This window comes from Solea senegalensis, linkage group LG5, assembly GCF_019176455.1.
Source record: "Solea senegalensis isolate Sse05_10M linkage group LG5, IFAPA_SoseM_1, whole genome shotgun sequence".
NCBI classification, from domain to species: domain Eukaryota; kingdom Metazoa; phylum Chordata; class Actinopteri; order Pleuronectiformes; family Soleidae; genus Solea; species Solea senegalensis.
In genome coordinates this window covers 18,451,324-18,475,490 of record NC_058025.1, presented here as the reverse complement: position 1 = coordinate 18,475,490, position 24,167 = coordinate 18,451,324, and the positions used below count along the sequence as shown (strand labels likewise).

At 41.0% G+C, this 24,167-nt stretch overlaps 1 protein-coding gene across 1 annotated transcript in view; it reads right to left on the bottom strand.

The window, feature by feature from the left end:
- Window positions 1-500: 500 nt before the first annotated feature.
- Window positions 501-24,167, bottom strand: part of LOC122769992 (protein crumbs homolog 1-like) — a 34,127-nt gene continuing 10,460 nt past the window's right edge. The window contains exons 5-13 of the mRNA XM_044026929.1: window positions 22,612-22,797; window positions 22,419-22,532; window positions 16,556-17,509; window positions 12,976-13,517; window positions 11,594-11,759; window positions 9,508-10,369; window positions 3,960-4,076; window positions 3,673-3,799; window positions 501-3,284 (exon numbers count right to left, since the gene is read on the bottom strand). Of these exons, the coding sequence (XP_043882864.1) occupies window positions 3,063-3,284; window positions 3,673-3,799; window positions 3,960-4,076; window positions 9,508-10,369; window positions 11,594-11,759; window positions 12,976-13,517; window positions 16,556-17,509; window positions 22,419-22,532; window positions 22,612-22,797 (3,290 nt within the window). The 3' untranslated portion in view covers window positions 501-3,062. The remainder of the gene's footprint in view (window positions 3,285-3,672; window positions 3,800-3,959; window positions 4,077-9,507; window positions 10,370-11,593; window positions 11,760-12,975; window positions 13,518-16,555; window positions 17,510-22,418; window positions 22,533-22,611; window positions 22,798-24,167) is intronic.

The following is a 24,167-nucleotide window of genomic DNA, read 5'->3' as shown; positions in this document are numbered from 1 at the left end:
AGATGAGAGCACGTTTTGTATTTCATTTGGAAACCAAGGTCCTAGAGTCTGGAGGAAGGGTGGAGAAGCTCTTAAACCAAGTTGCTTGAAATCCAGTGTTAAGTTTGCTTTGGGTTTTGGGTTTTTGAAAACCAAACTCACTAAACCTGTGTGTGAAGAATATATACATATACATGCATATATGGAATGATGTAGAATGGTAGCACATCTCCCAATTAAATTAAATAAATTGGTGTATAATTAATATTTTTAAAGTTTCAGATGATGTCAAAGTCACTTTGTGCAGTGACATAAATACATTTTTACATACCAGTTATAGACCTTATGTTTAGCAGTAAAAGAAAGTAGACGCCCGCCTTTATTTTTGTGCAAGACTCAAATACATCACTTCTAGAGAAACAGGTATCATATGTGCTATCAAAGCAGTCGGTTTACTCAAAATATTTGAATAGAACATGAATGTTTTGATCACCTGCCACAAACAAGACGGGATGTGGATGTGAAGCACTATACAAACATTTTACTCCTCCAAGGAAATGCTTAGCTTGTTCCTTAGAGCCTTACGTTTGAAGAAGTCACCGACGTGTCATTATGTGGTTTCACTTTGTTGAAAAGAAAACCTGCAGAAGATCATCCTGTACCAGAGAAGTGTCAGGACTATTAAATGCCGGCAAAACTCCCAAGGTGATGTCAGGAGCTGCAGGTAAAACCACAGCTAATTACAACTGTGTTGTTAGTGCTCTGAGGTGGTCTCCCAAGTAACAGTTGATAAAGTTGTGTAATTAAAACCAGATTATATTACCTCATTTGTTATTTCATTAATGAACACCAAGTGACAACATAAAGTAATTCAAATATGTTAAATGAGGACACTTCCTCATGTGGCCCTCCCACTATTAAACAAATGTGGAACTGACTTGCCATTTTCATTTGTAATTCATCGTTTTGAGTGTTCACACCACATAATAATAATAACAATAATATTAACAATAAGAAACAAACTCATCCGTTCACAGGTAAAGGAAATTATGGGAAGTGCTGCAAAAAAAAGTCAGTACGTCAGAAATCACCATAGACAAATAAGGTTTTATGTGAAGGGAGGCAATTTCTCCCACCTCTTCAATTTGTATATTGTTTATTGCAGGCTAACTGTATCTGCCTTTAGTTATTTAACATAGATAGGTTTGAATAATCTTATTCCACTTTTGGAAAAGAACTGTGCATCTGTATTTCTACAACTATTGCCTTAATAAGCTAAAAATTAGCTACAGTTGTCTTGCATTCTTTTTTTTTTATTTCTGACATTTGAAACAATTTGTTCCCACAGATACTGACGTCTGATGACCACACAATACATTTTCAACCATAAAACACCATTTTCTTTGAAGAAATAAAATTAAAAAGTAAATAAGACAGTGAATTGAACTTAAACAAAAAAAAAAAAAAAAACACACATTCTACACAACACATAGACGTAAAAAGCTCACAGCATTAACACAGTAAAACAATAGTGGTTAAATCGTTAGCCATACAGTGCTCACAATGTAATACAGCATTTATTAACAGCTGCGGAAGCTGCGGTCGATGTCCATCTGCACATTCAGGACGTTTCAGTGCAGCATGTGGCTTTTCAGTCACAGGGAAAACTGCAGCAGTTCAGAGGCAGGCAATTATCTGCTCCCCTCCCCCCCCCCTCCCAACATCTGCTGATTAGTCCACAGCAACTACAGTTTTGTTCAACCCTCCTTCGTTTTTCTGATTGTTATTTAGTGCATTACAGTTTAGGTCATCATTTTCTTTCTGAGAAGAAAGCTTCAATCACAACTCCCCCTCGAGTTGTAATTCCTCACGCTTTGAGTTCTTAATTCAAAATGGCTGCTATAAACAGTGGAAAATGTGTTGTTGTTGTTTGTTTTGTCTGTGGACATGTTGCTATATGACTTTTTATATAAAAATACTGCATGTTGTGTTCATCAAAAGGACTACTCTACTAGTATTACTCACTCATCCTCTACTGGAGCCAATTTCAGCTGACATAGGGAGAAAGGCACGGTAACATACAGGGATTCATTTAGAGTGTCCAGTTAACCTCTGTGTGGTTTTGGACTGAGGAAACCCAAGCGTTGGTTGAAACAGGATTCAAATCTGTGACATTGTTTGACAAACTGGAACAAATCTCACTCGGGTGAGGTGTCTGACTTAAAACCACTGAGGTAACTGGAATGCTAATTCTTTATGTACAAGAGACTGTGATGACATGACGGTGGGTCATTTTGGGCGTTTTGCCTGTGGCCCCAAAGGTGTCATGAAAGACCTGCAGAGACACATGGTGGACAAACACTGACGTAACTCATTATGTCATCAGAGCTGAACAAATGCAGAATTAACACTATCAGGAGGCCTCTAACAAACATCCAGTCAGATGAGATGATGAGTTTCTGTCTCCAGAAAATCTCACAATTAACCAGATGTGCTTTGTAGATGTAAGTAATATAATTACAAGGAATGTGTTGTTGAAGGAATAATATTATACACTTTCAGAGTAAAGTGTGATTCGGAAGAATTTGTTTCAGATGTGTTTTCCTCCCTCTTCACATTCCTCTTTCCTTCTATCTTGCAAAATAAAGTCAGATGTGGAATCTGCAGATCAAGGTTTTTGAATAAATTTCAGTGATTTTTCAGTCTGTGTGGATTTATTTCTTTGCATCCACAGGTTTGTTTTTTCTTTCCTTTAGATCGTGCGCTGCTCATTGGCTTTTGGTCTGAATTAAGCCTGAGATTGTCCGCAACATAGACAGATCCAGGTGGGAGCATATTTGGACCACAGGAGTCCTGACAGGACAGCTTGGTCTTCACCGCCCTGTCAGTAGCCTCACTCGTGAAGCTTCAACATCAGTAGTTTTCCCAGGCAGAGGACATGTCATTGACTTGTCCCCCATCTTCTTTTTTTGTAGGGCTACAGAGCCCAGCAGTGTCACACTGCAGGACACATGTCTTCTACGCCCTATACATAGATACAGTACATCCACTGGATGTAATTGTGTGAGGCACAGTTTCAGGACTCAGATCAGCCTCTCCTCTGGGGGCACTTTGAGGACACTGCCCATCTCCAGCCTGGCGCCAGCTACTTCCTGCGAGCTGGGGCTGTATGTGCCCTCCGACTGACGCTTCTTCCGGGCTGTCATGACGAGGAAAAACACCACCAGGATGGCGAGTAACATACACAGGGAGAGGAGAGGGATGGTCACCACCAGCCAGGGAATTCGTTCTGTGCGCTCCTCCTTCTGCAAGAGCACAGATTTTAAAACAGTCATTTTAAAGTGCAGATTCTAAAGCTTTTATATGAAATGTCAGGGGTTATAATTTCATTATCAGATGATTTTTCCTTGATGATTTATGCAGCTCCTTTGTCCCACACTAGGGTGCAGGAGAGAGAGAGAAAAAACTTTGGTTTCCAGTTGGGAAAGGTTCTCTATAACTGACAGCTTCTAGGAGAAAGGGAACAAACAGGGAGTGTGCATACCACAGTCAGCTATGGTTATTAGTCTTCAGACATTACTTCTAGATTATGGTTCATTAGCAGCTCCGGTGAAACTGGGCCTGAGGTGTGGATTTGAAAATCACTGCTCACATCCAGGTTCTGTGAAAGTAAATTTGCTCGTTGTCACTTACATTTCTCTCACACAGCGAGCCACTGAAGCCCGGCACGCACAGGCACTGGAAGTGGTTGAGTCTGTCCAGACAGGTGGCACCGTTGAGACAGGGGCTGGAATCACACTCATCTATTTCTGTCTCGCACCTGAAACACATCAGCGGGGTTTAAACACAATGCTGACTGACACAGACCAGCTGCTCATACACACTCTCTCCCCTGACCTTTACACTTGGTTCAGACGCACTTTCCTCCTCCTGTGTGTGTGTGTATGTGTGTTTGTGCGTGTGCATGTGTGTGTTCTCACCTGGCACCAGTGTATCCAGGCCTGCAGGTGCAATTTCCTCCAGTGCTGCCTCCGATACAAAGCCCTCCATTAAGACATTCAGTTTTTGCGTCACACGCCACTGGGGGGAAACGCCACCTATTCGACACACAGATTATTATTTTAATACAGTCTTAAACAATAGTCCTGTTATAAATCCTTCTCTAAAGCCCAGGCCAAACTGGATGCAGATTCCCCCAGAATGGCATTCCTCATTCACTGCCCATGTTCATCAATCATGTTGAACCACAGCCTCTGGATTCTTCACGACTGACATCAGGTCTATTTTTTTGCGCATGATGCAGCAAGTATGACCAGAAAACACACTCAAATAAAAGTCTTAAAAATGGATTGTATGTTATGCAGATCTGGTGTTTCAAAGCCACATGCCAGGAACCCATACCCGATATTGGACTGGGCTAAACTGAGCCACAAAACTCAGGAGGAAGCAAGCCTACTCCATTTATTCATTCATTCATTGAATACCGTTTCTACTGTTATCCACCACACAAGGCTGGAGTCAGTCCCAGCTAACATTGGGGCGAAAGGCAGCGTACACTCTGGACAGTCCAGAGTTTGGGTCTTTTTACTATAAGGCTAAGCAACAGTGCGCAACACTGCTCATTGTGTTTTGTAATTTTCTTTCCTGGAAATGTCAAGCTTTTAATGCAACAGGGTTCACACTGATGTGGGTTAACGCTAATAAACAAATGTCTATTAGACATTAAAGCATTCCACACAAAGCAGATTAAGTCTATCAGCTCCAGACGACTGTGTATCTCAGTATAGCACACACAAAGTGATGTCAACACAGATGGAGACAACAGCCACTTTTTACTAGTATATTTTCTGAAGTGAATTCTACTGCTGACAAAAAAAGTCGTTCAGCAGTTTTTTGTGATAATTGGTTCTTGTACTAGAGGCAAATCTAGCAACTTTCTGTCATAAACCTAAAACACGTCCCTACATGTTTTAGATCACTAGAACACGTTTTACTAGACGTGTTCTAGTTATGTCAGCACCGGCAGTCGGCTCCGTGGCAAGAGCGCTGCGCCGGAGCGTGGTAGACAATGGTTTGGTCCCTAACTATACCACCTTTTTAATATTTTTTTTTTATTTTTACTACCTAACCCTGTCTTTTTGCCCTAACCCTACCCTCAGTAACATCTGTTCATATTCAAATTGGAAAATACTACCTTTACATCGCATTCAGGGTTTTAAAAAAAAAAGACCCACAGTCACGTTTTCAGAAAACGACCTATATGTACGTTTTCAGGGGTTGAAAAAACAACCTATTTGTACATTTCAGTTGCAGGACAGGTTGATCTCTTGCATTAAATAATAAACAATAAACAATAACATATAAAAACACAGATTGGTCCAAATGTTAAGTCTTTGTGACAACTTGCGTTCCTCATCGACCTTGTCACTTTGTCTGCAGACTGTTTTTATTCACTTTTGAAGCGAGAATCCATGTTCGGCAGGTGTGCCGGACACAGGAATTATGATGGTGGTCTTCCCCCGTTTCGCCCAGTCGGGTAGATTTCCCTGTTTAGCTATAGACATCCTGTTAAGTTCATCATCAAGCTGATCAAGTTTGAGAACTCTGCTGTACAGATACACAATCTACCTCCATGTATGAGAAGTGCTTTATAAATAAAACAGCCTCAGCAGACCTCTGTGTGAAGCAGACCTGTTGCACAGCAACACAAACACACCAATCCTCAAAATTCTCCAAAGGTTAAAGCAACACTTTGTACCTTTCACTGGACTTGGTGTAGCTGCAGCAAACCACACCCTGATGAAAGCAGATGTTTGGGAATTTCTCTGATTTTGGCTATTTGAGACTATCATTAGGTAACACACAGTGTTTCTACCCATGCACTAAACTTGCACAGTGCAAGGACAGAGTTTCAGATGAAGCGTTTGAATGAAAGTAGCAAATTAACAACATTTTTAAGTGCAGTCTCTCTCTAACACCAAGGCAGAACATTCCCCAACATACTAGTTCAGTCATCTGATATACAGTAGATACCTGTAAAGTATTTTACGGATAGCAGATCACAAATTACTAAAAAACTGGCAAAGAAACAGAAAGTTGAGATTGGCCTAATCAACATCAACACAATTTGTTGGGGGGGTTGCTGAGATCAAACATAACAAACTCATGTTTGAAAACAATGAAGGGGTTCCTCTTAGTGGTGGGCGGATCGATCCAAAAATATCGATATATCGATCCAACGTTGGTATTGATATTGATCGATACCAGCGTAATGGTATCGATACTTCAGTTCCTGTCCTGTCCGCGCTGCTGCAGAGGTGACCTGTCTGTCTGTTTCTGTGTAAGTGTCGCTACTTTGAGTGCTGCTGCTACTGTCACAGCGCGGAGCACAGCCAGGCAGGCACACTCTGCTCCTCCTCCCCCCTCTTGTGCTTTATTGTCACGTGACCCAAAGTAAAGTGTGTAGTTTTGTAAAAAGCCTGTACAGTGGCAATACAACTAATTTATACAAACACATGAAAAACCAAGCCAAGGAAAATACCGAGCTTCAGAGACGGTCATTAACAGAGGCCTTTCAGTTTGGCAGAGAATATCCAGGTAGATTTTGTATTCTACTTGAAAGAAAAGAATTTGTTTATAACATTTGTTGTGCAATGATAATTTACACTTTGTTTATTTAAGAAAAGAAGTGTACTGAACAGAGATAATTTGTGACAATTGTGTGCACTGTTTTGTTTGTATTATGTTAATAAAGTATTTTACTGTCCTGGATGGATTACTATTAACTAATATTTAACTAATTAATAATACAAACGAAAGGACAGAGCAGCGTGAAAGGAGCGCCGTAAGTATCAGTATTGGTATCGGTATCGGCGATACTGACTGGTATTGGATCAGTATTGGATCGATACTAAATCTTACGGTATCGCCCAACACTAGTTCCTCTCTCATGTTTTTGTTGTTTCTTATTGATGTTGCTTTAAGTCAGCAGAAACAAAACTAATAGTATCCTTTATGTGGAATGACGTTCAGGTAGAATGTTATGGTGAACTACTGGGAAGAATGAAAAGCATATGAGAATTATCAAAGCTGCCTAACAACAGCATGTGATGGAAACATCCAGTCCACACCGCAGCCTTAGACAAACTGCTATTATTTTGTAGGTGCACCAAAATGCCTGTAAAAATGCAAACAACCTTAATTTTCTCAAGCACAGTTCAAAGACCCAAAAAGAGTGATTATTATTATTATCATTATTATTAGAGCCTGCGCACTTGAGGCGAGGACCTATTGTTATTCGAGGAATTCTTATTATTTGTTTTAGAGTTCAATCTCGAATTTGATCGCTTAAAAGTGCGTGAAAACGGACTAAAATTGGCACACAAACTAGAACTGGCGAAAAATGTTACAAAATAATGGAAATTTAAAAAACAATGCAAAATGGCTCAGTAGCGCCCCCTCAGGTCAAAAGCCTATAGACCCTTTCATTGTATACAAACAGTTTGGGGTCAGAAAACGTCACAACAGGTAAGCGAATAGCATGTAGGTCCACGGTCCTCCACCAAATAATTCTGAATATGTTCTTACGTTGCCTATTAAGGACTGCGAACAATACCTAAATAAATTAGTACTAGCTGACGGCAATAGTCTGCCTGACCCAGCTTCCATAAAAGATTGGGTAGACGATATTACCAAGTGGCCAGATATCCTTATAGATAAACCTAGCCCAAACATGCGAGAAAGTCTACGCGCATACAAGTCTTAACAGGAACGTTTTTAGCACACCATGTTAACTTGTCAACGCATTAGCCAGCCGGCAGCTAACTACAAGCTAGCTACGTCCAAGACCACAACATAAATTTAGGCAGCATAGGTTTCATATACATATGTGCATTGACACACACATTTCTGTGAAATCCAAGCTTTTCATTGTAATGTAACAGAAAGAACTGATAAATGACAACTTACATGAAATGAAGTGAGCACTACAAACACGAGTCTCTTTGACTGCAGTAGCATTTGTCTGTGGCTTGGAGCCACAGACAATGTCTATTTTTTTGAAAGAGATGAGATCCTGTAGGGATTCTGAAGAACTTGACACCATTGCTGATTCTATTTTCACAGCCAACTACGCTACAAGTGGGCATCTTATGTGTTGGACTGTTGTACAAGTTAATGGTACGAGTGTGTTTTCTGACCCCAAACTGCATGCGCACATTACTGTGATGTAGCACTCTAAAGGGTCTATGGAGTGGGCCAAAATTTAGTTGTGCCGAATTTCTCGAAATTTGGCCCAAGATGAACAACCCATGACTGTGGGCGTTTATCGTAGCAATACGAAAAACACGCATCAATTCCGCCATTTCGCCGCTAAATTTGAAGTGCCCCGTAACTTGCCCATATATTGACCGATTGGCTCGAAACTTGATATGAAAACGTCTGCAAGACACTACCTGCACACAGGAAGTAGGTTGTCCGAAAAAGGAAGTGCCCTTTAACCCGCCATGACAGGAGAGAACTGACAATTATGAAGGTAAGATTTCTGAAATGAGACTGCCAGTGAGGTGAAACTGATACTACAGTAGGTAGGAATGTTTTCAGCATGGCTGATCAATAATGTTCATGATACCTTTTAAGCATAATAACAGTGGCGAGGGGTCACACGGTGGTATAGTGGTTAGCACTCTCGCCTTGCAGCGAGAAGACCCGGGTTTGAGCCCCGGTTGGAACAAGGGCCTTTCTGCATGGAGTTTGCATGTTCTCCCCGTGTGTGTGTGGGTTCTCTCCGGGTTCTCCGGCTTCCTCCCACAGTCCAAAAACATGTGGGGATTAGGTACATTGGACACTAGGAGTGAGTGTGAGAGTGAATGGTTGTTTGTCTTTATCTGTGTGTGACCCTGCGATGGACTGGCAAACTGTCCAGGGTGTACCCCGCCTATCGCCCGATGTAGCTGACATTGGCACAGCGTGCCATACCTGCTGGTCTATGTTGCATGTTACTCCTGACAGATGTGCTGACAGTGTATGAATGGGTATGAAAGATGAGTTGAGTGGCAAATACATGCACTGTATGAAAGTGTGAGTGATTGGGTGAATGGCAAAATTGTAGTGTAAAGCATCTTTGAGTGGTCAATACTAGAAAAGCGCCACATAAATATAAACCAAGAGAGAAAGCTGGAGTTTCTAGAGAAAACCCACACAATCATGTCGATGATTGTGTGGGTTTGTGATTGTGATTGTGTGGACAATGTCGATCTAGTGGCTAGCACTAGATCGACACAACTGCTTTTTGTGTGTGGGTTTTCCTCACAGCAAGTTCGTCACCAATTTGAATCCCAATTTCACTGAGCATCTTCATGTGTGGAGTTTGCGTGTTCTCCCTGTGTGTGGGTTTTTGCTTCCACAGTCCAAAAACATGCAGGTAACCACTGCACTGCCTCAGTACAGGTAGAAGCAAATATGGGTTTTCAGACTCTTCCCGAAATAATCTAAAAAGTGCATTATGGAAATATGAAGGTGTGTACTTACTGACAGCGCTTGCCGATATATCCAGTTAGACAAGAGCAGGTGTGAGTTCCCACAGTTTCCACGCAGGTTCCTCCATTCACACATCTGAATTCCAGGCAGTTATCTAGCTCCTCTTGACAGTTTTTCCCTGTGTATCCAGGCTCACAGTCACACTGGTAATCTGCCTGGAGGTCTGTACATGTTCCATAGACACAAGGATTTGACAAACACTCGTTTATCTCTACCTCACACAGCTCCCCCTCCCACCCTGAGCTACAGCTGCAGTTAAACTTGAAAAACTGGTCCTGACAAACACCCTGGTTGAGGCAGGGCTGGGAATCACAAACTGGTGCACCTTGGCACCCGATGACTGGCCCATGACCACCCAGTCTGGAGAAGCTGCTCATCTGAGGGGCTTTTGGAACATTTATGAGTGGCAGGTAGACTCCACCCACTCTCACGTCCGCTAAGCATCCAGTGTAATTCTCAGCCAGCCGGATTTCTGTATCATTGAGGAAGTTGAGATTGCCAGCAACACCGAAGCTGCCACCAGCTCTTTGTCCATTCACAGTGAGATGCCACCGCGATGCTGACTTTGTGGGGTCAACCATGGTCAGCTGGATTTGGTGCCACATTCCATCTGCTATGTTCCTATCACTTTTGAAGGCCAGCAGCTCTGCACTATCCCCACTGTACAGCTTGACGAGCAGAGAGGAGTTGAGCAGGAGCACACAGAAAACCTCGGCTTTGCTGGTGGCCCGCAATAAGATCCCATCCTTGTCTCGCGTTCGTATGTCCATGGTGATGTTGGTAACAGGACTCCTCAGGGAGCTGTTGGCAACATACAGGAGAGAGTTGCTGTGGAACATGGCTTCAGTTAAACCTGTGAGAGGAGAAGACCAAATCTTAGCATTTTTGAAAGTAAAAGATGTTCAGAAAATGTCTGTCTCCACAATGGAGCCCTCCTGCATACAATCAAACAACTGTTCAAATCAATTAAACTTAACAAAAGTAAACGTTCATAACTACTTTTTTGATTTTAAAAATGCTATTTTCAACCAAAACTATAGTATAGAGTTCCACTTGCTATTATCACACGATCATTTTGGAAGACAACATTACAGTTCACATCCATAGACATACAGTATAAAACTAGCAGCATAAATACCTGGCAACTCATCTCTTTGAGACACATACTATGACATAAATAGAATCATTCATGAAGTTGCGAATCTAGATGCCAAATTCACTATTGTTACAATGCATATTAACTTAAGATCTTGTTTATTTTACATGCTTTTATTGTGAGTGTATTGGAGGGAACTTTTTGAATTGGGTTGAAAATATAATGCTGCCTCTCTGGCTTATTCCATACATGTCAAAATCACCCAGGGTTTATTGTAAAAACCAGAATCAGTATGTCAGGTTTTGTGATACTGCTTAATCTCTGTGGATTATAGTCCATATTGATCTCTTGAAACCAGCCACAGTGACTATGTGGGCAAAGTGAGTCATGTGATGTCCGGAACTCTATAATGTATTTGGATGTGTGTTACAGTGGTAAATGTTTTCTCTCTCTGTTTATAGCGGTGGTAAAAACAGATGAGAGCCCTAATCTCAAGAAAAAAGAGCACAGCTCGTGTGACATATGCACGTCACATGGTATTTTACAGTGTATGGTCTACATTTCTTCAACCTCTAGTGCCACAATTAGAAAAGCTGTGCCAATTAAAAAAACAAATGCTATGTCAAAATTATCAATGATAAATGGTAATAGATCCGTGCTTCTTCCTATAAGTGACCTGGGGTCTATAGCAAGAGTAACTCACTTACTTTATGATGGACTCTAATATATACAACCAGCAGAGTCAAAAGTAAACTGATCATAATGCTTTTTGTGATGTTAGCACTATTTGCAGGACTCTCAGGGTCATGATTCTTTGTTCTTTTTATGTCAGTGAGCATCATAGATTGACAGTTTGTCCATACATTTAATGTGAGACGGCACCAGTCAAACTTTCCTCGACTATGATTAAGATTAACTGCTAAAATCATTTCCACTTAACCTGGCTTGATTCGCCCCACTTTGATAACTCGGATTACTCACACTCATAACCATCATGTAGGTCCACACACCGCACTCCATCCAAGCAAGGACTGTCAACACACCACAGACGAGTGTCACACAGCCGGCCTGAGAATTTGATGGAACAGTTACACTTGAAGTCATTCCAGGTGACCTGGCACTGTCCACCATTGAAGCAGGGCTCATCCTGTGCACAAACAAACACAGATGGATGGATTACACAGTCCCTTGTAAATTCTCTCACCTGATGCGACCACTTGGGTTAAAGCTGTAAAAAGACTTAGTGATGACTTAGAAGACAAAGTGATTCAAAAGCAGGTCAATGTTTATGTGGTTGGGGCAATACAGTAGTGCCCAGCTGTTTGTCAGCAGCACAATGCACAAATACAAATGGTGTGAGCTGCTTTTATGTGGACCAGTTATCAATGTGATGCTGTTTGTTTATTTTCATAACAAGCCACAGTGACCATCATGAACCAATGTTAGTTGGTGTTTTCAAATGGACTTAGAACATTTGGTATGGTGCCCACTGGATAAGTTGGCTTTGCTAATCAGCTCAAACAATCAACTTGTTCAACACTTCAGCCTGATTTATCCTTCATCCTTTTACACTTCTAAAGATTGTCACCCAACAAAACTTAAACAGGTTTTTAGTTGTTTCAGAAGCAACTGCACACAATCCTCCAGTTATCAGTTTACTTTGTATCATCCTAATCGGTTCTGTCAGCTGTTTTATTTGTGTCTACTCTATTCATCCATTGTCTACCACTTTATCTTCCATATGAGGGACGTTGGGCTGCTGAAGCCAATCCCAGGTGACAAAGGGTGAAAGGTGGAGATGAACAAGCACACACACAGACAAACAACCGTTCACACTCGCCTTCACACCTTTGATCAATTTAATTTGAATCAATTTGAATTGAATTTTACTGAGAGGAAATTTAGCACAAAAGCAGGTCATTGGTGCATCAATTCAACCAATCAAGACATCAACAGGGAGTGTCTTGTCTGAAATGCATCATTCTGTTAGGTATAAATTTTGCTCTCTTGTAATTAATCTAATTCACATTAGTCCAAGCTTACCTTTGCATAAATGCTAAAAGAAAAAGCATATTAGCATAGCTAGAAGCTGGTAGCAAGTATCATGCTGTTATTACAGAGGAAACAGTCCGGACTTTAGAGTATACCATTTTCTCTCCTTACAATAACAATTACTCAAAACCCCATGATTATGCTGATTCCAATTAAATGAAATTTATTTGGTCTATATTCATTTAACAGCTGCAGCAGTAGCACCTGAGGTCCCATTAGTGGGACAGTATAATGGAAGGAATTACCACGACCTACCATCATCATTTTTTGCTTCTCTACTCTCATACAACTGTAAACTGTATTTATTTTACCTTGCATGTGTTATCGCTTTGGCATCCTTGCAGCACGCTCATCTCTGTGCTGGCCTGGTAAACTTCCACCGTGTCTGGATGACCCTCCATGGTTAGGTGCTTGTTGTCCAGCCGGATGTCCTGCAGACAGCCCTTGAAGTTTCCACCCCAGGCATTCAAGCTGTTGCCTACAGGGAGCCCCCCAACATAAGCGACATCCCCTGCCTCTACACTCACATTACCTAAGGCACGATGGTCCCCTGCTTTAGTAAAGACCACATGGCCATAGCGAAAGGTAAGAGTCACTAAGTTACTGTGGCCATCTGTGACAACTGTAGCCTCTGACAGCAGGGTAGTGTGAGGGCTGTAGATAGCAACAGTGCCTTCCTTCAGGTAGATTGTAAGGTAAGGCTTTTCTTCTCGACGGAGCTGCAGGAGCAGACCATTGTGTTTGAGGGAGCGCATTAAAAACGAAACAGTGAAGTTGTCTCCATGGGTTTCTGAGATACTGAAGGCAGAGTAGCTGGTGGTGTTCTCATGGCCGAAGGTCCAGGATGGGTACTCTAAGGTGGAAAAAGCACAAAGAGTCACATTTTTATCCCAACGCATATTTACATGCAATATTTTACTTAAATGTTGCACAAAATATTTTTTTACAGTCACAAGATGATTCAGTGTGGTTCTGAGGAAGCAGTGCAAAGAGAAATCACTTGTGCATCTGGGGTCAGACTTGAATATAATGAAAAGCACAATGATTGGTCAAAACACTTGCTAAGCTTGTCTACCTGCTCATGTCAACATCTCCAGGAATGTCTAATAAATCCATTGCCCATTACATGCTCAGCACCAAAGGCATTGAATTAGGCAAATAAAGGGACATCATTTTCAGAGGATTTATTGAGCCTACAGGGACCAGACCACTTGGTTGGGACTGTCCTGATTTGAAACCACATGTCTCAAGTACAGTGTGAGTCATGCATGGTGAAATACTGCTATAACAGATCATATCAATGTCATAATGGGTGGAGTGACCCTACCCTGTGTGCGAAAGACATCATGGTCGCAAGTTCGATCCCACCCCTGGCTGATTGTACTTAATTCCATTGTAAGTCGCTTTGGATAAAAGCGTCTGCTAAATGACATGTAATGTAATGTAATAATGAGAGACAAATAATTGAAATAGCTCATACTAACTTGGATGGGTCTTAAGCACCACCCCTTGAGCTATCTCAGACCATGGGCTGCACGGACATAGGAGTCATTATGATGGCTGCTGGGTGTTGATCTTAAATGTGAGATTTATTAGTTTTAACAGTTTTAATGATTTTACCCAACATTTCAAACCTAGCCATTTTTTAAAAAAATCATTAAAATTTGTCTGAATGACAAGGGCTGTTTATCAATTTTTTTTTGTATTTTATGGATTAAGTATTCCATCTATTCTTAAACTCTTCTTCCCTGATAAGGGAACCAATGCCCTCGGTACCTGATGCCACGTCACACGCAGCAACAAATTCCATGTCTAACTTTGATAAACACAGACACAGCCGTGCTGCATACCCACAGAGGGGTCAGAGACTTGGATAAAGCTCATAAAACCATTCTTATGTTCACCAAACACAGTTAAAAGACCAATCGATCAAAACAGCAGGAGTAGAAAACGGGAATCAACTTGACTATGTAAACGAAGAAAGGAGTGTCAGCTGGACAGCAGAACCATTTTTATGACTTTACAACCAATATTTAGTAGTATCAGCTATACTCGTACCCTTTGCCATGGTTAATAAACTTACAAACCCTCCTAATCAGTTAGCTCCAGAATTCCTTTTCACAAAAAAGGTGCAACGAATTGTCTGGCTTTTCCATACAGCAAAACAATAAAATAATACAATCCCTAAAACTACCCAGGTCTAACTCACCATGTAAATATTTCATGCAGTTGACCAAAAGATTATGGAGGAAACAATTTAGCAGTTGAACACTTGCTGTCTTATCTGACTTTTTAAGTCTGTTCAGACTGATCTGCAACAAATAATAAATAGTTCACTTCTATCAGACACAGTTCCTAAACCTCTTAAATAGCTGTCATTAAGCCAATCTTAAAACAAATAATTCTGGACAACATGACAACAATAAAAACACAATCCACGACTCATGGCGTGAACGGCCCACGCCCAACATATAAAGCCAGCAAGAATCAAAACCTGTGCAGTGCCTGCCCTTGCTTTAAATCAGCCAATGAGAAGCACTCTGGGGCCCTGAACTACAGGCCCCACTGCCGAAACAGAGGAGGCGCAGCATCAGGCACAACAAACTATTCACACACAACTACACAACATAAAGTGTCTACAGAGGAAATTACGTTCATCAAATGAAAACTGCGGACATTTAATTGGTCACAAAGTTGAACTTATTATTAACTCAACGACATTTTTGACATTGGAAAATTTATCAAAGCTTATAATCCTCCTTTGCACAGCAGTGCCCTCTGGTGGGGCTCAGATCTGACCCTCAGCAGTCATATCAAAGCAATAACCAAAACAGCTTTCTATCATCCACGCTTTTCACCTGCAGTGGGCTCGACTATTGTAACAGTATTCTCACAGGACTCCCCAAAAAGAGCATTAAACAGCTGCAACTCATTCAGAACGCTGCAAGATCAAAGCACATTACGGCAGTTTTAAAGTCTTTACACTGGCTTCCAGTCACTTATAGAATATACTTTAAAGTTCTGCTGCTAGTCTACAAATAAATGTGAGTATATTTAGGGTTAAAAAGGGTTAATCCAGATTAAAAACACTGCTTATATGCTATGTGCCATATGATTGAACTCTTTGAAGATTTTTTGATCTTCTGCACTTTTTTGCAGTTTTTTTTAATTAATTTTCAAGTAAATTGTTGTCATTGCATTTAATGGTCAATTTTGATCAAACTTTCTGTTTTATTTAATTTATGTAAATTGGGTTTTGTTCAAATTGTACATTTTAATGTTTCCAAAATGTTTAATGTTATTTTGTGTTTATGTAAAGCACGCTGAGTTGCCTTTTTGTATGTAATGTGCTAAACAAATAAAGCCTTGCCTCACCTTGCCTTGTATCATGAAGAATATTTTCCAAATGTAAAAACATGATAAAGCAAAACCCAGCCCAACAAGGCAGATGGCAGACTTCACCGCATTCACGCAACAAGCCTCCGTCTGCCTGGGTCAAAATTCTAAAAAAAGTTATTCTAAATTCCAACCAGACCCTGTAGGACTCTGTTGCTGATAAGTGTGGAAGTACACACTTGAGTTTGAGTGTTTCATGGAGTTTACAAACAGTTATTTTCTGATTTTTAATCATCAGGAGAAAAACATCATCAGAAAACCGTTTCAATGTGTTTATCATGTAACTTTGATTAACCTATTAAATATAAACACAATTTACATACTGCTTTACCAAGATGTTATTGTTGGTTTTTGTGTTGTGTGTTTTTTTTTGTTTTTTTTATGAGATAAACTTAGATTCTGATTCATTGAACGATGGATACAAAAGCCACAGTGTGATCTTTCTAGGGACCCATAGATCTGGGTGAATCTTTACAGACCTAAAACTACTCTCACCCTTCTCACAACGTTCTCCGTAGTAGGGCCGGTGACACTGACATCTGGCACGAACCCACATGTCCACACACTGCCCACGTTGCATGCATGGGTCACCCTGACACCAGTCTTGTTTGGTGCATCCCAGTTCCAGGCCATGGTTCTCTTCTCTGATGAGGTCCTGAGGCAGAAGCAGTGTATGGTCAACTCTGAGGTCTTCCATACAGCCAATGAACCCACTCCCACTGGATGCATGGCGTAAATAACCCAGTGGTGCTCCTCCCACATAAAGCTGTTGAAAGGAGCTGGACTGGAGGAAGATCAGTTGGTTTTGGTACTCATTTATTACACGCCACGCTCTCCCACTGTCAGGTGTTACAGTCAGGACCAGCCTCTCATTCATGGTCACAGAGACCTGGTGCCATTCTCCATTATTGACTGGGCCAGGGTAGATGGCCTGCAACAAAACCATCCCTGACAGTATCGTGGCTTGGAGCGAGCCACTAACAAGCTCCAAGGAAGCATATCGCTCCAAGGTGCCGCGATAGTACATCACCATGTCAGGTAGAGTGGTCTTGAATCTCAGCTGCATTTGGAGGCTGTGGTTATGGTCATCATTCTCTTGTCTGGTCCGGTTTTTGAAACCTGGCAGCTGCATGTGGACGTAGCCCTCAAAGTTAAAGGAAAACGTGGTTGAGGTGTTGCAGTGTTCTCCAGCCCAGCCAGGCGGACACAGGCAGGTATATCCATGCTCTCCATCCTCAGTCAGCATGGGGTAACAACCTGCTCCATGTTGGCACTGGTGGTGTTGGCAGCCAACCAGGCGGATGTCACAGTCTTTCCCACCCCAGGGCTCCAGGCCAGGCTCTGGCGGCGGGCAGTGGCACTTATAGGAATTGACAGCATCTTTGCATGTAGCACCATTCTGGCAGGGATTGCTATCACACTCATTGATGTCCACCTCACAGTGTACACCTGCATGGAGAGAAGCACACATTAAGCATTTGAATTATTTAATTTAGAATTAATTAACTTAATATAATTAGCATTCGACCAGTGATTCAGCTTTAAAACGTGCACAAATCAAAATGGAAGTCATATTTATTAACTGAACCAAACGGTGGAGCATTTGACTCGCACTGTTGCCTTGCAGCAAGAAGGTTGCCACTTCGCGTCCCAGTTTTTGTGTGGAGTCTGCATGTTTTCCCCATGTATTCATGGGTTTTCTGGGAGATATCCAGTTTCCTCCCACATTCCAAAACATGCAGATGATAATTGGACGCTCTAAATTGACCGTAGGTGTGAATGTGAGAATAAATGGTTGTTTGTCCCTGTATGTTGGCCCTGAGAGTGGGTACGCCACCTTTTTGACCTTGTCAGCTGGGAATGGCTCCAGCTCCCTGTGATCCTCATGTGGAGGATAATGCAGTAGACAATGAATGAATGGATATTTAAAAAAAAAAAAAACTCAAGAAATAAACCAAGGAAGAAGGGGGCGATGGGAGCCCAGTAAGTACAGCTGGAGCAGAGGTTTGCATCCAGATACAGATGTACAGGCAGATTTGATTAAGACTCATTATCTGTGCAATTAGCAGATGAGGAAATGAGGAGGAAATAGCCAATAATTGTAACAACTGGAGATAGTCACTGAAATATTGTGTTATCATGCCCTAACCCTAACCTGAACCTAACCATACAGTTTACAATGTAATCATTTGAGTTATGTCCCCATTTCGAAGACATGTCCCCACAATGTGACTGTAAAGTGACATATTTTAGGTCACAACTTGAGTAATACGTGAAACACACACACCTTCTGTCAGAAGTACAGTATATCTTCCAGTGTCACCTCAACATAATCTCTGACAGTATCAATCAACTTGCATTAACACAGTCCTCTAAATACTCAACACTGAAGGAACCATCAAGCTGTCAGTCGTGTCTGTGCCAGGACTACACACACACACACACACACACACACAGCGTTCTTCTTAGTTAATGCAGTACTAGAATGTGCTGTACCATACTATACCTGTAAGGCCCCAAAGCCCACAGCAGCAGCAGAAGAGCAGCAGCAGCCTCCTTACAACCATGATCCACTGAGTCAACAGCCAACACATTCTTCACACTGCTGGGTAGCAGCAGTGACACAACCTGCCCCTCTCTCGCTCTCTCTCACACACACACACACACACTCTTTCTGATGGTTACCATATACAGTTCCTGTCACTCCTCCACTCTGTACCAGGCAGGAGTGATTAAAAGTCAGCCCTGCCCGGTTTTTCTTTTCCTCCCTTCTCCATCCCTCCCTGAATCCCTCCCTCCCTCACACCTCTACTCTCCTCCCCTGTCTTCAGCCCAGCCCAAGCAGCTTCGAGGCTCCATCTGGGTCCTGTCAACCTTTGACAAGAGGAATGCAGTGCAGCCAGTGTTGCCCTCTGTGCTCCATGGCCTATGGATGCCCACTAGTGGCAGAAGGGTGTCAAAAACAACCAGCAGGTGCACAGACTCAGGTGGGCCGGGCCTGAGCACAACTGCACCAATATATAGAGCCAAATAATACAATATTACTGTGTTGTTTGGTGTTATGAGCAATGACAAAGAAGAGTTTAGTAATAAAGTAAGAAATAAGTAGTCCCCGAGTATAGTAACGGCTGGTCGTAGAGCTGCACGACAACGATTTTTGATTTAATGTGGCCCACGACTTAATTGTCAAATCAAGTCAATTTTATTTAAGTACCAACATCACAAACACAATTTTCCTCAAAGGGCTTTACACTCTGTACAGTGACACCCTCTGTCCTTAGACCCTCACATCGAGTGAGGAAAGACTCCACAAAAACCTTTGTACAGGGAAAAAAATGGGAGAAACCTCAGGAAGAGCCACAGAGGAGGGATCGCTCTCCCACAGGGCAGATGTGCACTGTGTCACATGTACAGAAACAAGCTGATTACAAACAAAACAGCACATTTACGAGAAGAAAGATAAGAAGATGGAGACTAGGGGCATTTCATATTGTTGACAGCAAGATAGGGAACCGTTTTGGTTTCATTTCATAATTGTACACTTTTTAGGAGAATGGGTTGTTCTGGCTTCTGGAGTTTGAGACCTCTTTGCATTTAAAGTGGGGAAAAAAAGGGAATTGTTTTGATATCTGAGACTATTTCTTGCAAACTCAATGTCCAAAGTCATGAAAGTAATTTTTTAACAAGGCGTTATCTTACTTGTCTTGAGTTATCAGTCATAGCATTCATTTAAAAAGGGAGGAGTTTCAATCCTTATTGTAAAAAAAAAAAAAAAATCAATTAAATCAAATGATAGCCTTGATTTTATTTTGACAAGACACAGCTTCAAATGGTTTCTGTGTGGGTTTTTTTTCAGCTTTTTTGCGCAGCGAATAAAAGAGGTTTGGTCGACCATAAGGGGGCAGCACTAGATGGTATAATGGTTGTATAGAAATGTTATTAATCCATAAAGTGAATTATATGAATGATTTCTCAGTAAATATTGCTCCCCATTGATAAGCCATGATAAAATAAGATGCACTCATGTGCACAATGATGCTTCCTTGTATTGTTGAGCCCCTAACCTCTGTCTTTATTATTTAAGTGTTGTACCAAGTTACATTAAAGTAAAAGTTACACCTTCTCTATTTCAAATCAGGAGACTCAAGTAAATGTAACAACCTAACAAATCTAAATAATGCTTTAAAATGCTGAGAAATATTGTCCAGCATAATAAATGTATACACAGTACATGTTGCAGTAACATTACTATCATCAATTTAACATCAATTCCAATCAGGACAAACTAAACTCTGGATTAGAGTTAAATTAAAACTCTTTTGTGTTATTTTAACACTAAATAGTTAGTTAGCTCTTTCAGTGTATGTAGTTAGAATAAATTTAACACTGTTGTTGATTTGGTTGTAAGCTGAATTGGTGTTAAAATGATTCATACTGTGAAACTGCATATTTTACTGTGTAGGTAATAGAAAAAGAAAGACTAAACATAGTTAGTCTTTGAGAATCCTTGTTTTCACTTTTATTCTTTTTTCCACCAGGATACTTTCATTTGTCTATAAATGAATGAATGAATGTATTGTTCATTTGTTTGTTTGTATCACCACATGTATGTAGTGAATAATTATGATTGATATAAATGATATTTTCTATTACAGGGTAACAAAGCCACAACTAACTAATTAACTATCTGACTAACTAATGAATTGGCTTACTCACTGTAAAGCTGATGTTACTGTTGCGCTCTGTTATTGACAGAAACAGCTGCTACAATATGTGTTTGTTTCATAATGAAAGTTAAATGTACCACTGTAGCTGAGGTGTAATGAAGACAACACAGGAGGAGCCAAGAGTTTCCCCTCCATCATTGTTCACTGCTGCAGATGCTGATTTAGTGAGATAGTGTTTATGGAATACAGATCCGTTAAAAACAACAACAAAAAAGAACCAACTGTTAAGTCTTTGTCCTTTTTCAGGCCTTAATTAGTCTGCTAAGCAGCTTTGCTGTAATCCCCCTCCCACGGACACATTTCCTAAGAGACCCCCGTTTAATACCCAACATGGCTGTCTGACATATGGCCCCTTCATTGGCTTTGTTGTTTTGCGTTGTGCTCCTCTATAACATATGCCCCGTCATCCCAACTGACTGCTCACTCTTTTGTGGCTTAACATCGTGTGGCCATAACATTGTTGGCAAATTATCTTCCCTTTTGTTAACAGAAGCTTGTGGTTGAATTCCTCACATCTAAGCACAGACCAACTTCGGCGTTCTGTGTCGTCCCCCCGTCTTGAGTGATGCACAGCTAAATCTCGGCTAATGACGAATGAATGTTGGTGGACCATGAGGAGTGGTCAGGTTAAACCCTTTAGTGTTTGTTGAAGAAGATTGGGAGTTGTCTGACTTCACCGGCCTGTACTGAGGACACTGACACAATTAGAGGAAATGACTTGAAATTAAGCAATAAAAGGAAAGACAGTCCAGCGTAATTTTGAATATCGAGCAAAAACATTGTATCTTTATCAGGCAAAACCTAATTTAATCAATTTGTTCAACAAAAAAGACTAATTTATGAAAAGTGTAATTTTAAAAAAGAGCTAAAATTTGCCTCCAATTGTTGCTACTGTCTTAAAACTTCTTCTGTCAGAGACAAAGCCCTCAAAAAACCTGCCTTAAACTAACAATAGTGATAATGGTGACATTGTATTTAATCATCAACTTGTTAAGACACAAACATGTGTGAGATGCACAAATATATTTAGCCTGTTTGTATTGTTAATAATTACTGTACATTATTTCACTTTTGACATACGCTAATAGTTATTTTATGATATTTATTCTCCAAACTTACAACAGCAGTTTCTTTTTCAAACCAGACATCCATCCATTATCCACCGCTTTATCCTCCACCGGAGGGTCGTGTGCTAATCTCAGCTGACCAAACCAGACATATGTCAATTAATTGTCAGTTCTAGCAACATAATCTCTTTGAATCAGTCCATGTTTCTTAGAATAAAGTCTCTGAATTCTGAATGAAATTATGTTTTTTGTATAGATAAGCAAATCATTCAAATACTGATGCTGGCGGTCCAGCTTTGGCCCATGGGCCTCCAGTTGCTGATATATATGTAGAATATATCAAATGTTGATTAGTATCATGACCTTGGCCATGTGGGTCAAGATGGGAACAATCCAATAATCATAATAGAGGATAAAAACAAATGACCTGTATGGTGGTTCAGGCTGGAGGTCATGTTTTACATTTACAGAAACACTGACAGGGAGAGAGGGCAAGGAGCAGCTCAGCCATGATGTTATGTTAGGAGATAAAGAGCAGTAGAGCAGATAGGTCATTCCTCTTACCTGTAAATCCATCTGGACACACACACTGATAAGAGTTGACCAGATCCTCACACTGTCCTCCATGCTGACACGGGGCTGACTCACACTCATCCACGTTGATGGAGCAGTTGTCTCCTGCATGAGGAACACCTTCCGTCAGTTCAGGACAAGTTCACCAAGAATGTGTAAGGCTCTGTGCTGTGATGGTGCTCACCTGTAAAGCCTGTCACACATTGGCAGATGAATCCAGCTGCACTTTCATATGTGAGAGTAGCAGTGCCCAGTTCAGGGAACAGCCCATAGTTCCGGGCATCTGAACGCTGGAAACACATGCCACCATTCTCACAGGGATTCTGTTCACACTCGTCTATATCCACCTGACAGTTCTCTCCCTCATAACCTGGACACACACATACAAACACATAAAAGAATATTTAGAAGTGTTCAGTCCTGCTGCCTTGGCCACATTGTTCTGATCTTTTTCTCCCATGTGGCACAGAAATGATATCACCCATGAATGTGTAAGCAGGCAAAACGCATATGGATTCAGATATCGAATGGCTTCAGGCCTCATTTGTAAGTGCAAATAAATCAGATATGAATCTCATGCCAAGGTTTCCTGCCTTTTAAGCCTATGAGACGAGGATTTCAAAATAAAACCACTTTCACCGCTTCCACTTTAACTCCAAGTCAGCATACTAAAAATGTCCAGTTCAGTCGCCCTAGGTGCTATCCAGTCTAAATGCAGATTTCAAATTGGTCACATTTGAATGACAATGTAAGCAAGTTGTCAAATAATAAAAAAAATAAAATATAGGCAACATATCAGAATTGGGCATCAAGGCAGTCTAAGTATGTATCTGTAAACAGGGGAAACAAGCAGTAACTTGACCTCACCTATTCATCTATATAGTCTAACATATAGTCAAATTTAACTTTAACAGTTAACAATTTCACACTTTCAGAGTGGATATTAGAGATGGAGAACAGAGGGTGTCAGATGTGGAACAGGTAAAGCTGCAGGTGCCACTAGCAGCAAACACATTACAAGTCTCAACCAGAGCAGAGTTTTGCTGTTCTCTACGGTCACTGAAAGTGTGATTTCTAAGCATTCCAGCAATGTCAACAATGAAGAAGATGTGGCAATTTGAGTGTAGGCAAATTGCCACATCTTTAAGGAGAATTTTAGCCTCAAAAAACCCCTGAGGGTTCTATGAAATGGTCCCAGAGTAAATAATAATACTGCGTACCATGCTATTAAACTTGATGATTTTTGTTGTTGATATTATTCTGCCTGTTTGTTCTTTGTCATTAGAAATGATGTAACATTGTTTGCATACTGTGCTGAAACTTTCCTTGGGCTCTTCTTTGTGATTTCAGTCATACTTCAATCTGTCTATTTAATGCAATGTTGCCTCAACTCGACTTGACTCGACTCAGCACTGTTAAGTTGCGTTTCCACTAGCATAGTACCTTGTACCAGGTACTTTCGTGGTACCTGCTCTGGCGAGGCGACGTCGCCAGACTGCCGGCCACTGATTGGTCAGAGTGCTGTCACAGGAAGTGACGTCCGACACAAGAATCAAGCCGAAAAATGCCGAACTTACAGTTATATTTAACAGAGGAGTCAGTAAGGAGTAATGGATGAAGTTAAACAATAAAGTACAATAACAATTTTTAATAAACTGAGTAGGGGCTATTTTTGTAGTGGAAAACCAACATAATTAAGGCGAGGCGAGCTGGGACCGTAGGTGGAAAAGGGGCTTAAAG